Source organism: Larimichthys crocea, chromosome XXII (assembly GCF_000972845.2).
Source record: "Larimichthys crocea isolate SSNF chromosome XXII, L_crocea_2.0, whole genome shotgun sequence".
Classification (NCBI taxonomy): Eukaryota; Metazoa; Chordata; class Actinopteri; family Sciaenidae; genus Larimichthys; species Larimichthys crocea.
This window is the reverse complement of record NC_040032.1, coordinates 6,759,358-6,774,867: the sequence shown is the minus strand read 5'-3', so window position 1 is coordinate 6,774,867 and position 15,510 is coordinate 6,759,358. Positions and strand designations below refer to the sequence as shown.

The 15,510-nt window shown below is 41.6% G+C and overlaps 2 protein-coding genes across 2 annotated transcripts; both read left to right on the top strand.

Moving 5' to 3' along the window:
- Positions 1 to 2,478: 2,478 nt before the first annotated feature.
- On the top strand, positions 2,479 to 5,251 carry timm10b (translocase of inner mitochondrial membrane 10 homolog B (yeast)). Its single transcript, XM_010737002.3, has 3 exons — positions 2,479 to 2,773; positions 2,878 to 2,973; positions 3,926 to 5,251. Exons 1-3 carry the CDS (start codon positions 2,747 to 2,749, stop codon positions 4,538 to 4,540), a joined length of 738 nt encoding a protein of 245 aa, XP_010735304.3. The 5' UTR covers positions 2,479 to 2,746; the 3' UTR covers positions 4,541 to 5,251.
- A 1,981-nt stretch (positions 5,252 to 7,232) lies between these two features.
- Positions 7,233 to 13,736, top strand: ilk (integrin-linked kinase). The gene is made up of 13 exons (XM_010737003.3): positions 7,233 to 7,385; positions 7,839 to 7,997; positions 9,845 to 10,010; positions 10,115 to 10,210; positions 10,375 to 10,471; positions 10,573 to 10,656; positions 10,743 to 10,828; positions 10,911 to 11,020; positions 12,138 to 12,265; positions 12,405 to 12,526; positions 12,612 to 12,711; positions 12,930 to 13,060; positions 13,210 to 13,736. The coding sequence occupies exons 2-13, from the start codon at positions 7,909 to 7,911 to the stop codon at positions 13,357 to 13,359; spliced, it is 1,359 nt and encodes a 452-aa protein (XP_010735305.1). The 5' UTR covers positions 7,233 to 7,385; positions 7,839 to 7,908; the 3' UTR covers positions 13,360 to 13,736.
- Positions 13,737 to 15,510: the final 1,774 nt, after the last annotated feature.

Below are 15,510 nucleotides of genomic sequence, written 5' to 3'. Positions count from 1 at the left end.
TTGTGCCAATTGTTATGTATCCATGTACATATTAACCAAGAATTCAGGAGGATCACAACTGTTATCAGTAGAATAAACCGTTTGATCATAAAGCTGGAATTTCAATGTGTAATTTATTCTGACTTAGATAAATAAGTTAATAGTACTGAAAAAATAAGGTAACAATTTGCATAGACATTTCTGAGTAGAATCAAAGGAAAAGAAACAGGTTACATAACTAAAATGAGTAATTTTTACACAATGAAAATTAAGTTGGTTCAACTTAATTAAGCTTGTAAAGGACAAAGCAAATCATGTTGCCTGTACTAAAGTAAATGGGTTTGCCTAACTAAATCAACCTTGTGGCATTGACTCAATTATGGCTAAGTTTAAATAACTTTAAAAAATCTATGCAAATTGTTACATCAGCACATTTTTAGTGTAGAGGCTGCTAAGCCCGGTTTCATTACCCTCTTGCCCAGCTCCTGTTCTGGCACAACAATGGCTCCTCTCCACATCAGCTTTCCCCCATGCTGCTGGCCACAATACCTGCTTTTCCTCGTGGTCCAAAATGCCTGTGGCACTAACACTAACACTTCCCGGTGCTTCTAGCTCACAGTCCAAGCAGCTCGGATAACAAACTAAGCCAACATTAGCTAACAGCAGCTGCAGTTGGCAGCGGTTTACTTTACTGTCCATCAGGAAACTCACAGAGAGTGGAGGCGGAGCAGCAGGAGGACATCAGAGGGAAAACCAGAATTTTTTTTTCTCCATAAAATATGATCCAGTTTCACCAAAATCTGTGAAATAGTTGGTGTTGTGTGACTTAGTGCTGTAACCCAGAGCACAGCTCATAACTCTGTATGGGACAAAGACACCACTCACCTTTTTATATAAGTAAGTATAACAACAAAATGAATTAAAATGTTATTTTTTAGTAGAAAAGTTCAAAATCACAATTTTTGAAGAATATTGTTCTAATACTATTGATTGCTTATACACATGTTTAACTTTTACCATCCATTACAGTACTTAGAAACACCTTTCAGCTTTTCAACTATGGTTCAACTATGTTAAAGGCACATAGTAGGAATGGAACTGCTATCATCCACTTGTTTTTAAAAAGAATTCAAGTATCAGAAAAAATATGGACGTATTCTCAAGACAATTAAAAATGCATAATACATTGAGATTCCTACTGAAATCTATTTACTGTTTAGCTGCAGGAGTCCCTTTTGTTTCTCAAGCGCCTTCTTAAAAATGTTGTGAAAACAAGAATAAGTATGGAAACCCTTAAACAGCCTTGCACTTATACATTTTATTCCCTCTGTTTTCTTGTGATAACAAGTTACCAGTAATTCATTGTGTTTACTAGTTACTAATGTCGTTATGTGGAATGAACAAATGTTATCTGGAGATAATAGGATAATTTTCTCAAGATCTCAAGTTGATGAGACTTTTCTAAAGTTTTCTTGAGGTAACGACATAATTTCAAGTTTTAAGATTGTCCTGTTCCACTAACATTGCTACACTGAATGATCTTTCCTGCAATTATTTATTACACTACACTATCCTTTTGTTTTTCTCTGGATCTCAAATGAATTGTGCTGTTGTCTTGAGAAAACAAAGTTTCATTATCTTGAAATCTTGAGAAAATTATCCTGTTATCTTGGGATAACAACATTTGTTATTTTGACATAATGACCTAAATAACTCGAGATCCCGAGAAAACAAATAAAATGAACTTGTTATCACGAGAAAAAAAAAAAGAAGAAATAAAATGTATGAATGTATGACCGCTTAGGCCTGGCCCGGGGGCCAATTATGGCGGAGCTTAGTTTTTATTATGAATTATTTATGGCCTGCTAGGATTGTCAGATACTGTATGGCTGACAGATTTTGATTTTTTGGCTGACATAATGAAGCATTTGAATCTTTAAGGACATAACTGCTGCTGTTATATATCTGTAGATATAAAATATTACTTTCTGAATGATTTTAAAGACAAGAGAGTGACACGTTTTAAGCTTAAATGTTAACAGACTTTGCATTACTCATAATAAGTCATGTTTAAAATGAACATGAGGTTCAGATTTGTATCAACTTCATGCAAGTTTAACATGTTCCATACACTTTAATCTTTGTTATCTGACTCCAGAGGTGAAAGAAAGGAAGATTTGTTCACATCTGATTGGCTTAGATTTGGTGACATTGTCATTAAAAAGTGCATTAGTGCATTTGTATGTTATTATTGGCCCCCAGGGCCCGGGGCATCTTTACATTGTCCAATCTGGCCCTCTTTAAAAGATGTTTGGACACCGCTGGCTTAGGGCTTCCATAAACAAGAAAACATAATGTATAAAATAAATAAAACATAATATTTCTATGTATCTATCAGGACAAACACCTGTAAATAAAAGCGTATGAAAGGCTGGTTCAGGAGTTATAGAAGATCTTTGGTCCCGTTTTGGAAACCGGAAATGGAACCTTTTTTTCATGCTACCGGGTGAAGCGTCTTCCAAGGAGGAGACGATCTTCGTCACAAACATGGCGGCGTGCATGTGAATGTCATGCCATCTCAATCTGACACTTGAATCTGAGTTTTGGGGAGATTCCAGCTGACATGAGAGTGACATCTCGGTGACTTGTGCCTCCGTTCACCCCACACGGCTGCAGATCCGGTAACCGGTGACCTCCTTCATCCGTTAGCTGCCGGCTCGTAGTAGCATTTCAACTAAAGCATCAGTGAACTACAAACTGAAGCACGATGGATCCTGACCAACAGCTCAGAAACGTGAGTCACTTTCATGTTACGCAGTGGCAAGCTTCATTGAGTTTGACTTTAGTGTGACGGTGTGTGTGTGTGTGTGTGTGTGTGTGTGTGTGTGTGTGTTGCAGCTGCGGGACTTCCTCCTGGTTTACAACCGCATGACTGAGATCTGCTTCCAGCGGTGCAGCAGCAACTTCAACTACAGAAACCTCACCATGGACGAGGTAAGAGGTGCAAGTCAGAGATACACACATCTGCAGACTCTGAATGTGACACATCTGAGCATAGATCCAAAACCTAATCTGCCAAGAGCAAACTATTTTCCATCTATGTAATATCTGCACCTGTTCATCCTTTGCAGGCAGCATATTCCAAAATAATGCCACCTCACCACCTCCAACCAGGGCCTCGTTACTTGTAGGAGGTGTTAAGTCTTGAGTCAAACCTGCAGCATAGTGGGTTATTGAAAGTTGAAAGTTCCATTCTTAAAACAACAAAAGTGTGGATGCTGTTGACAAGATGACATTTTTAGCACTTGTTTGTCTCATGACAACTTCAATCAGAACAGATTTACTCAGAATTAGGCATCAAACAACACACGAGTTCATGAAAGGACAGTCGTCTATGAGCCTATGTGACCACGATGAGTTCAGAGCTCTCAGACCGCTGACGGTACAAAGAACGGATGTCGTGTCCGTGACGTCACTCATAGGTTTCTGAACAGCTGTTTTAAAGTAATGCACGTCTCGAGCCACTGCCATGTCGGTAGTGTCTTCCACCTCCTGGTGGCAAATACGCGGATCCTCAGCGGACTTAAGGTGAGCTGAACGATGCATTGGTGTTCAAACAAGCCGCCTACAATGGCGCCTACCTGTCGATCAAAGCGGCCACACTGTTCACTTCTATCCGTGATGGCAGTGAGCATGAAGGACTTCCTGAGTTGCAGGTTGTTTGATCAGTAGGTCATGTAGGGGATGTCAGCTATTGTCTATTATCTTGAGAAGTTTATGATCTACTTTACGTGTTGTCTGGATCATTGTATGCTGTAGTTTTTATCCAAACCATAAAAATCATAATATGTGAACAGGGATGCCAGGGGGGGCCCACATAGTTGAGGCCATGTAGTGTATTGTGAACACTGTAGTTACTCATCACTTCTGACTGTTGTCTGTCCAGGAGAGCTGCGTGGACAACTGTGCGGGGAAGCTGATCCGCTCCAATCACCGCCTGATGGGCACCTATGTGCAGCTCATGCCACGGATGGTGCAGCGGCGGATGGAGGAGTTGGAGAGCAAAGCTGCGGAAAATGCCAAGGCAGCAGAGGCAGCTGCTGCTGCTGCTGCTGCAAATGCGGCGCCTCCTGCCACAGAAGCCGTGCCGGCACTCATCACCTCATCTCCGCCCCCAGAATTACCTCCACCATTACCGTCCTCACTAACCGATGTCGGACCAGAGGCCCACGGCTCATTTTTAAAGCCAGCTGGATTAGATATTCCAGTTGATCCACAATACATAAAAGGCACAGATGTGAAATTATCGGCCGCCGCAGCGCTTACACCTGCGACTGAAGCAGTAAAACCGTCAGTGTTTAATGACGCTGGCAATGGACCGTCTTCTACTGCAGGCTTTCCTCAGGCGCCGATATCTGGTGCACAGATTGAGTTTAAACCAGCGTCTTTATCAGCAGATGTGCCTGTGCCAACAATAGCTGCACCTACAGTGTCTAAACCCATAGAGAGCCCGTCAGGCCACGAGAAGGCTTCAGAGCCTCCGCCACCGTCAAGCCAGTAACAATGCCCAGGCTTGATCTGTCTGGGGTGGAAAACTGTTACCGATATGTCCCTGATTCATCAACCCACATCTGATGAGGAACTCATCACTGGCAGTCAGAAATGTTAGATGATTAATAGATTGACTTCAATTCTAAAATAACATTTCAAAAACTGCTATATATGATATCATTATGTCATGTAACTCTCAAATGTGAGCTCTAGCTGTTTTTTTCTGTTTTCATATCATCTTGGAGGTTATAATTTCAGACTCATGCAGGCTTTGTCATTATTTTTGTCTCAACAGTAACTATATTGAGACGTTCATCATGAAAATCAACTCAAATTGCAGTTTAGTTCCCTGTGATCCAACTATGATTTGAAAAGCAATTATTTGTGTATAGCATATAGACATTTCTGAGCCGATATTACAAAGGAAGAAATGTTAATAACAAAAACAAATGCAGACCTGTATGTAATGTTTGTGGTAAGAAGCAAGAAAACAAGAAGGAAGTTGATCTGTGTGTGTGAGTGTGTATATGTCTGTGAGTGTGTGTTTTCTTTCAGTTTCTGTCTGAGCTCCACAAGCCTCTCCTGATTATTTTTGGACTTCAGTTTGGACTGGAGTGCTCATTCTGACACCCTAAACACTCTCAGTCATAATGATAATTGTTTTGTATGGTGACACACTAAACGCAGAAATAAAGATCATCTTCAGTAATAAAAACCTGAATATTCATTGTTTTTTGTGTGTTCCTGCTTCCAGATGTCCAAAATGCACTTTGTGTTGTGATGTGCTCTACATGCTCTGTGGGTGAAAATCTAGTTCATGAACTTTGTCACATGTCATCACCTCTGTTTCTTTCCTGAGATCATTTCCTCTCAGTGCACAGAACACACAAAGTACGCTCACTAATGTACTAATCAAGCAGCGAAGCAATGATAAGCGACCTAAAAACATTTCTCAGTCAGCCGATAAGATCTGCATTTACACTTCAGTTTTAGTTTCAGTTATCAGTCGCATGTAGATGAACAAAGAAATACAATGAAATGTGCTGGATGAGAAAAGTGTAGACATAGCTATTGCGAAATATCACTATAGAAATGTTCATTCAATCAAGTTCATTTACTCTAGAAAAATAGTATTTTGTGCAAATGTATACTAAAGAACTATCACTGTGTGAATAAATGACACACTACACTATGTAATTACATATACACCATTTTTGTACAACCCTGTTTAATCCCATATTTAATTAGAAATAACACAAAGAGCTTATCAAATGGGATCACACCAGTTGATGAAGTCCGTGATGACCCCCCTGTACTCCTGCCCATTTCCTCCTGATACACGTCCAATGATGGCTGTATCTTTAGAGAACATCTGCAGGTGACAGCTGTCAGTGTTGTGTTTGACGTCTGATGTGTACAGGTTGTAGAGAAAAGGAAAGAGAACCATACTGCAAATCAGTACATCAGACACGTAACCTGGAGGTGTGTTCTGGGTCACTGTCATGTTGAAAATCAAATGATGCTCTCATTAAGCTCAAACAGATTGGATGGCATGTTGCTACAGAATGCTGTGATAGCCACGCTGGTTAAGTGTGCATTGAATTTGAACAGTGTCAAAAGCAAAGCACCCCCACACCATCACACTTCCTTCTATATGCTTCGTGGTGGGAACCACACATGTAGATACCATCAGTTCACCTTCAGTGTGCCTCACAAAGACATGGTGGGCTCAAATTTGACTCATCAGACCAGACAGGTTCCTACTACTTCTGTACAGCATAACTGACGCACTGGAAACGGTAAACGTGTAAACCTTTGTTTTGTACTGTACTGTAAGTACTGTCAGCAAAATGTTCCTAAAGTATCAAAAGGAAACATTACCCCTATCAGTGTTATACAGTACATGATGGGTTTTTGATTGGATTATTTGGATTTTTTATTTTTTTTTTAAGTTGCATATTGCAACCAACTGGACACCCCTCGCTTCAACCTTCAAAACGTGTAAGAGAAACTAAAATGGCTGTGAAAGTCACAAAATTGTGAAAGGCCTTATCTGGTGCAAGTGTTTGGTTTGTCCGTTCCAGGCTAGAAACATGCAGTGCAACATGACGGACTCCCTGGAAGAGGAAACGCATTATCTGTAGCTATTAAAGATTACACTAATTATACTTATTAAAATATACATATGAATATAATATTCCATTTCTGAATATAGATCCCCATAAATCTTACACACTGGACCGTTAATATTACCGTTGAATTAATATGTTGCATTTTACCGCTGCAGCTGTTCATGGTTGCGGTTAGTTCAGTCTTAAGCAATGCATCATATTCTTTCAAATCATCTTTGGAGTGTTGCTGTCCTGTCAGAACCATGATCCTACAAAAGTGAACTTCTCATAAGCTCAGAAAAAGTGATGGGTTGTTTTTTTTATTGTTCTCTTACACTTAATTCTCCAGTTTATCAAAAAAAAAGGGGAAAAAAAGATCAGATTTGCAGATACATGGTTTTCACTGGGCCGGAAGGGTTTATTGGCCAGTGAATGTGCACACATTCAGGGAATTTAAAAAGAAAACATCCTCCTTCTCTTTACCTGACCCTGGTATTTTATTTTCGGCCTGCCTGTCGGGTGTAGCTGCATCATTGCATTTCCTCCAGCAGGGGTCGTTGTTTTTGTGAGTGTCCCGGGACGGAGCTGCCAGTAGCAGAGCTCCTCTAACTTCTCACCAGTAGCCCACATCAGCTCTGAGGAGCGGGGCGTGGACTCAGTCCGACTGTTCTACTCCAGAGTCTGAGGAGACGACCGAAAAAAAAAGAAGAAGGAGCGGACCAGAAACCGATCGATTCACAGCTGGTAAGAGTTTTTTCCTTTTGTTTTTTTTATGTTGAATAGTTTAGTTTCCTGTGTGGTTGGGATGGATGGATGTCCAGCTTTGACTTTTGAACTTTTTAACAATGGATTTTAAAGTGATCCAACAGGCCAGCCCGTCCGAGTCCACAGAGGAGGATAAAGCAGAGGGGAAGTGTGGGAATACACATATTTATACTTCTTAAGTCTTCTGACTATGTTTATTTGTACAGCTGATTGTCTCAATGTTGTATTTATCATAACTAACAGTATCAAAGTAATGACTTAAACATTGGTCTGCTGTTAGGATAAACGTTTGGAATATGCTTGAAAGACAAACTATGAAGTCCAGCCAGGCTTGATCTGAGGGGATTGTGTTTTGAATGCAGACAATAGAATATGAGAGGAAGCAAAACAAACTCTCTAAGGAGTCTTTGTTTCACACCTTTCTTTCCCCAGGCTACATGTTCCTGATCTCCAAACTTTTTCAAGGAGTGTACAGTGAAGAGAGGCAGCCTACAGCATAACCATGGATGACATCTTCACACAGTGTCGAGAAGGGAACTCCGTGGCCGTTCGCCTGTGGTTGGACAACACAGAGAATGACCTCAACTTGGGGTGAGCGGATCCGTCTGCACACGCTTCCCTCGCATGCACAAAGCTGTTGAGATGACTGCAGAGGGACCTTCAGTCTTCTCCTGAGTGTCAGAGTGTAGCTGGAGTGTGTGAAGTCTGTGCAGCCTACGAATGATTGGAGTTTATGACAAACCTACCACATTTGGTATGGTGTGTGTGTGTGTGTGTGTGTGCGTACGAATAGATCCATTAGAAGTGGTGAAATAGTTTCCATATTGTGCAGCTCCACATGCTGTTGAGCGTCACTCACTTTTGGGAATTCCAGTCCAGGTTTTTTTTTTCCATTTTCTTCCTGGATTTCTCTCCTTATGATGTCACCCCCAAAAACTGCATGTGTGTGAGGAGGTTGGACAGTGAAATAAATGACTCATATAACCTAAAACTCTAACCTACACTTGACTGAAAAGCACCGACTGACTTTAGATCATAGTGCTGGGACATAAATAACCACTTTGGAAACGTCACCCTGTTCTCTGGAATCATTTCTGACATCTTGCATATTAAAAAAATAACATCTTTATATAAAATATAACTGGTGGATGACTTTATAGTGGTCATGGGTTGTAGCCCTATTACATTTTTTAAATTGCATAAGTTACAGAGCACTTCTGCCTGTTTACATAATTCCCCTCACTGGAAAGGAGCTAGAAGACCTCACTGCGAAAGACCTTGGTTATCTCATTCTTGGGCCAGGCCATATATGTGCAGTTTGTTGACGTTGAGGGCTGCTGAGCTTCTAGCCAACCGCACAACAGCCAAGACCATTTCCTCTGTTCAACTCCATACAGGGCCAGGCCCCCTCGCTGACAGAGCCTCTTAGGCAGCTCCGCGTAAACATCTGAGAGAGCAGTCATTATGCTGGAGGCCCTTTTTACTCAGAAGAGGCTCGACTGTGCAAACCAGACATTTTTTCTTTTCTTTTCCTTTCAGTCTTATATATCGGTGGGAAAATATGTTGCTCAAATGCTTCTCCTCTGTGATGTAAAAAGTTAGAGAGTGAAGAGGAAGTCCACAGACAAACATTAATGTCATTTCATATCTCCCCCGGGAGCTGATGTATTTGAGCGAGTGACACAGGAAGACACAGGGAAAAAGAAAAAAAAGAAAGAGAGAGAGAATGTGTAGCTGAAGATTCCACTCTGTATTTTCCGCTCTGTCATTCCTGAGTTTTTTTTTCCCCCCTCTCTCTGTTACTTTTTATAGCATGCAGGGTTGGTCCGACTCTGAACTATCTGTCCACAGTGCTGCCTCAGACAGAATGTGATTAACTGTTATTTCACTTCAGTGTGAGCTAGTAATGCAGCTATTTCCTACAGGCAATACAAGCCCTCCTGAGGTTTATTGTTGAATAGAGTGCAGAGTTTGTGGCTTTGAAGGGAGTTGCGAGAAGCCCCAGCAACTGCCTTTGGAGGGGGGGGGGGTCATCTAACTTAAAGAGAGCCACTTGGGTGGGTGAAGGGGCCAATCACACGTAGGTGATAGCTTGGCTCCTTGTAGACTGCAGCGGCGCTATGTACACTCTCTGTGTGTTTGCGTCTTCACGTATGTTTAGCAGGCATTCCAGTTTGCACAGACATATTTATCACCAGGCCAGCCGTCAGATGGGTTTTAGGCCACCGGCAGTGAGGAAGCATGTGCTTAAGTCTAAATAAAGACCGGTTGGTAGCGGGTGTGGGAACCTGTGTGGCTGTGTATCATAGAGAAAACCACATATTATGACTGTATTTAGTCAGCTGGTGTATTCTCAGCATCAGCACCTCCCCCTGTTTCAAGGGAACAAGTGCATCTTATAAGAAATGTTCTAATTAAACTTGAACGTGTCGTTTTAGTGACGACCACGGCTTCAGCCCCCTCCACTGGGCATGCAGGGAAGGGAGGAGTGGCGTCGTTGACATGCTCATCATGAGAGGCGCTCGTATTAACGTGATGAACCGTGGAGATGACACCCCACTGCATCTCGCCTCAAGTCACGGACACAGAGACATCGTGGCTAAGGTACACACACTCACAACTGGAACTGGTGTGTGCATTGTTTACACCTAATATTTTGTACAGCTTTTTATTTTATTTTTTTTCACTTTATGACCTTCACATGACAGCTGATTCAGTGCAAAGCTGACCCCAATACTGTCAACGAGCATGGAAACACACCGCTCCACTACGCCTGCTTCTGGGGCCAAGATGAAGTGGCAGAGGTACGTTGCAGTACACCCACAGACACTTCTTCTGGCACTGTGTGTTAGCTGATAAGGCCCTCTTCTGGGGAGAAACAACCACTACATATCATTGCTTTTAAATCCAAAACCTATTCCTAAAATCTCATCTGTGCATAACGTTTTTTTAACCTCCTCTTTTTTAGGACTTGGTAGCCAGTGGTGCCCAAGTGTGCGTATGTAACAGGTATGGACAGACACCTCTGGACAAGGCCAAGCCTCACCTAAGACAGCTGCTCCAAGGTCAGGAGTTATTCATGGGCATTGTAAGATCTCAATAGGTTATTTCCTATGCCTTTATGTTGGCAATCAATTTATTTTTGTGTTGTCACTTCTGTTTCTAGAAAAAGCAGAGAAAATGGGCCAGAGTATGACCAAAGTCCCCTATAAGGAAACTTTCTGGAAGGGCACCATGCGAACACGACCTCGTGAGTAAAATCCACGACATAAAAAGGCAAAAAGAACCATCATATCAGACCAGGACGTTTGTTTGATTATTCATGTCATATTTCAGGTAATGGTACCCTCAACAAGCAGGCTGGCATTGATTATAAGCAGCTTTCGCTTCTGGCAAAGATCAATGAGAACCAGTCCGGAGAGGTCAGTTGTACTTGCAGTATTGAACTTTTTCGCTATTTTACAACTCTCCAGTTGTTTGATCAACTATGCGCTGTGTCTGCAGTTATGGCAGGGTCGGTGGCAGGGAGACGAGATTATAGTGAAGGTGCTGCAGGTGAGAGACTGGACCACCAGGAAGAGCAGAGACTTCAACGAGGAGCATCCGAAACTCAGGTAACTCACACACCAGTGTTTGGTTGGTTATGGTGTCTGCACATAGAATGGAGATAGCAGGGCTCATTTAGTTCAATAGTCAATAGTGAACATTTTGACTGACTCCCATCCTGGTAAACACAGTACTAATGTGCGGATAGATTTGAGTGATTGGTGGCTTCTTGTGCAACAGGGAGAGGAGTTTTCATTTTGAGGTCAAGGAAATGGGTTTCATTTGTTGCTGTGGTGGAATGGTTGTTGGCAGCTGTTTAAGTTGTGATGTGTTCTGCTCTCCAGTGCGAAAAACAAATTCTGCAAACCTCCTCTCGTCACAGTAAACAAGAAATGAACTACAACATAAGATCTGAAGTGTGTACCGACACACATATCTGCAAGAGGGCTTCGCTGAGCCAAAAGTCAGCTTATACGAGCATGTTGAGACAGGTTCAGCACAGCCCCCCAAAAGGACCTCTGCCTTCAGTGTCACTGTTGACATATTTATGGCTCTCACATGCATATCCAAGAGGAGCAACTCAGAAGCATGTATTTACACAGAAATCGACTATCTACATCTAATTAACCCAAATAAATCGCAGAATAAAATAATGTCACGATGAACGCTTCATCAAGCAAGCGAAACAACATAAAGGAAAGCATATTAGCGTATTACCTAACTTATTATTAGTGCCGGCTTTACAGAAAAAAACTCACAACAAAAACCTTAATAGGACAAAAATGAGAGGAACCTTTGAACAGGCCAATTTAAAGAATGTGAGCGGAGTGTGCAATCGGAAGAAGTTGGCAGCGTGCTTTCATGTTGGCTTCAGTTCTCGCTCTCTTTCAGGAATCACAGCAAACATTGAAGTGCTTGGGACGAGCGTGCTGAAAAATTCAGAGGCAACATATCATCTGACATGCATTGCTAAAATGAAAGAGTAAAACTGCAGCCGGGTTTGACCTCAAAGGGCCACAGATGATTCATTCCATGTGTTTGTTTGTTTTTTTAAATTGAGTTTCCTCCCAATTTGCATTCCAATTTGTTCATTCTTAATCAAGCGAGAAAAACCTCCAACCTCCTTCTTTGTTTGTTAAAATTACATTCTCTTGTTCTCTCTCTCTTTCTGTTGTGTCTCCATAGGATCTTTTCTCATCCAAACATTCTGCCTGTGCTCGGGGCCTGTCAGGCACCTCCATCCCCTCACCCTATCATCATTACCCACTACATGCCGTACGGATCCCTCTTCAACATACTCCACCAGGGCACTAGTAAGTCATTTGCATCTAATGTGCATTCAAAGCTACAAAGATGAGGATCACTGCTGTACTTTTAGGTGAAGAAGAACATCACACACCCATCTTCACACTCTTCCTTTGTCCTTGTTATCTTCTCTTTCCTCCTTCTCAGCTCTGGTGGTGGACCAAAGCCAGGCAGTAAAGTTTGCATTGGACATTGCCAGCGGCATGGCTTTCCTGCACACCTTAGAACCAATGGTTTCACGGCTTTACCTCAACAGTAAACATGTCATGGTAAGACACCATTTCTACTGTCTTTGACCTAAAAAGATTTGAGCCTGTTACAGAACGGCAGATGTTTGATGTTGTTCATTTGCAGATTGATGAGGACATGACAGCCAGAATAAGCATGGCAGATGCGAAGTTCTCCTTCCAGTGTCCTGGTCGTATGTACTCTCCAGCATGGATGGCCCCTGAAGGTATTCATTTTTTCTTCTTCTGCTTACTTCATCCTCTATAAGGCCTCTTTAGACTTTATGAGTCATTCAGTACGGAACACACAGTACTGTATAATTTCATCTCAGTTCAGTGGTCGTCATGCTCTTCATCTGGTGTGTTGCCTATGTTACAAAATACAAACAAACTCTGAGTAATCCCTCTATGTTTCTGCTTTTTCTTGTCCCTTGTTTGTTTCCAGCCCTGCAGAAGAGGCCCGAGGACATAAACAGGAGATCTGCTGATATGTGGAGCTTCTCTGTGTTACTGTGGGAGCTGGTTACCAGGGAGGTCCCCTTTGCTGACCTCTCACACATGGAGATAGGCATGAAGGTACCTAGCCGCAAGTCTTTATCCTTGCACATACTTATACTGTGCGTTCACCTCAACATCTCACGCAAACAACGTGCCTGCAAAACATCCCATGGTTTTTACAGGTTTCTGTGCTCATAGCAAGTTTGTTTCTCCTTCTTGTTGCGCAGGTGGCTCTCGAAGGTCTCCGGCCAACCATTCCTCCGGGCATTTCACCTCATATCTGTAAGCTTATGAGGCTCTGCATGAATGAAGACCCAGCCAAGAGACCCAAGTTTGACATGATCGTCCCCATCCTGGAAAAGATGCAAGACAAGTGAATGCATTCGCGTTCGATTTGTACACTCCTGTTATAGCTTTTTTTTTTATCATCAAACCACTCTGTATCTTCACTTAAATCATGTATCTGCTAAGCCACTGTAAATAATGTCAAAGACCACTTCAGCTACACAATTCAAACAATAAGTATTATATTGCTTTTCTTGTATAATTTAAATTCGAGGTATAAATGTTCTTTAGCTTGACTATGTTGCTCTTTTATGGAAATCTGTTCATTGAAAACACTGGCAAACCTTTTGCTCCAGTGTGTTCAGTGAGGAGTTGGACAGAAACAGATCCAAATAAATGTGTATAGAAACAATACTTTTATACATGTTAGCGAAAACCAATGCAATAAATGTTTTATATTTATGACAAACCCTTTTTCTCTCATTTTGAGGCATCGTCCTCCGTTTGTGGGTCTTCAGGGTTACAGTTATGATCTGGTGCAAACACAGCATGCTGCAGCCATGGCAGCGAGTAAAAGAAGTGCATTAATGGAGATAATTCTTCCTGACCTAAAAAGCTCTATGACCAGACACGTAGTAAAACTCAAATAAAGATGAAGACAGCCATTATTTCACTATATATTTAATCCATACATCTAAAATCATTCCCAGTGTATCAAAACTTTACATTTTGTATTTTAGATCATTTAAGGTGCATCTATATCAATAATCTGAAATATACTTTGTAATGTTTCCATTCACTTACCTCTTGTAAACCAAATATCTCCATCATAATCATCTATCTTTATCATCTCTAGGATTCTGTTGTGAGAGAGATCCCAGGCAACTGAATGTTTTTTTTTTTTTTGCCCAAAATGACATCACATACTGACCCTACCCAGCACTTCCTGTTGGAGGCAGCCAGAGGGGACTGGGGACTAAAGAGTCAGTAGGGAGGACTGACCAGGTCCCAGCAAGTTTTAACTACATCTCGATTTTCTAAAATTCCATAAAGGTGTTTATCTGTGTTGAACATAAAAGCTGTGAAACAATCAGAAAGTAAAGTTTTGCTCCACTGATTTACTGACTTTCTGTCTCACCTCAGTCCTCCTCTGTGCCTCCCTACCAGAGCTGTCTCTCTCTTTCAAACAAACGGGCCAACCAAACCAATGGAAACTTCTCTGTGTCTGTATTTTGCAGCACAGACTGAAGCCAGACTCAGACGTAGAGGCTGGTACATGTTGTACTCTTTTCTGCTTGAGAAGTTTCAGTGCCAGAGCTGTTTCTTGCTATATGCAGACTATGTGGATGCAGCCACCAGGCGGCCCACAAGCTGCAAGTTCAGCCTCAATATAATTTGGCAGAATTAAAAGTTCCTGTCTTTATTTGTAGCCTCATTCGCTGCTATGACAGGAAAGCTGTTTTTTTACTGCTTTGATCACTTGTTTGTCATGTGTAACCTGGAATTGATCCAAACAGCTATCGGCTCATCTCCTCCTCTTATCTCCTGTCCAGACACCTGGGACCTAATGTGACAGTTTACCCAGCTATAGGGAACCATGAGAGCACGCCAGTGAACAGCTGTACGATACAATGGCAGAGGAATGGCTGCCGTGGTTACCCAAACAAGCTTTAAAGACCTTGAGGTTTTTTGATATTCGTGTTCTTATCATATGTAAATATATATTTTATGTTCAGGCTGATGTGCACATCAGGCCACCCTGTAGATAAAGACGTAACTGCAAACATCTTAAATCCACTAGAAACCCCAAACCACAGAGGCCTCATGAACATGAAAGTATGAGGAACTAGTTGTCGTCTGCAGACAGTTATGACGGGATGAATGACAGCCGCCCGCCATTCACTGAAGCGAGGAGAATAACGGTAGGCACCATTAACAATTGCATCATGGCATCAAATAATAACAGATAATAAATTTTGCTTATTTTTGTTGATCTTGTGCAGTGGCCTGAAACGTCAGACATGTGGTTATACATACCACAATCAGAGGTTGCAGTGTTATATGTAAATTTCAGTCAGTATTATTCTTACTTGTTTCTTGCTTTTATTGTTTGCACATTCATTTGGATGCTGGACCATTATATTTGTATTCATTTTAATAAGTTAGGTTATTTATTTTTTCACTGTTTTGGATTGGTGGGGAGAGGGTTTTTATGTTGTTCACCTTGTGTTCAAAGTTAACGA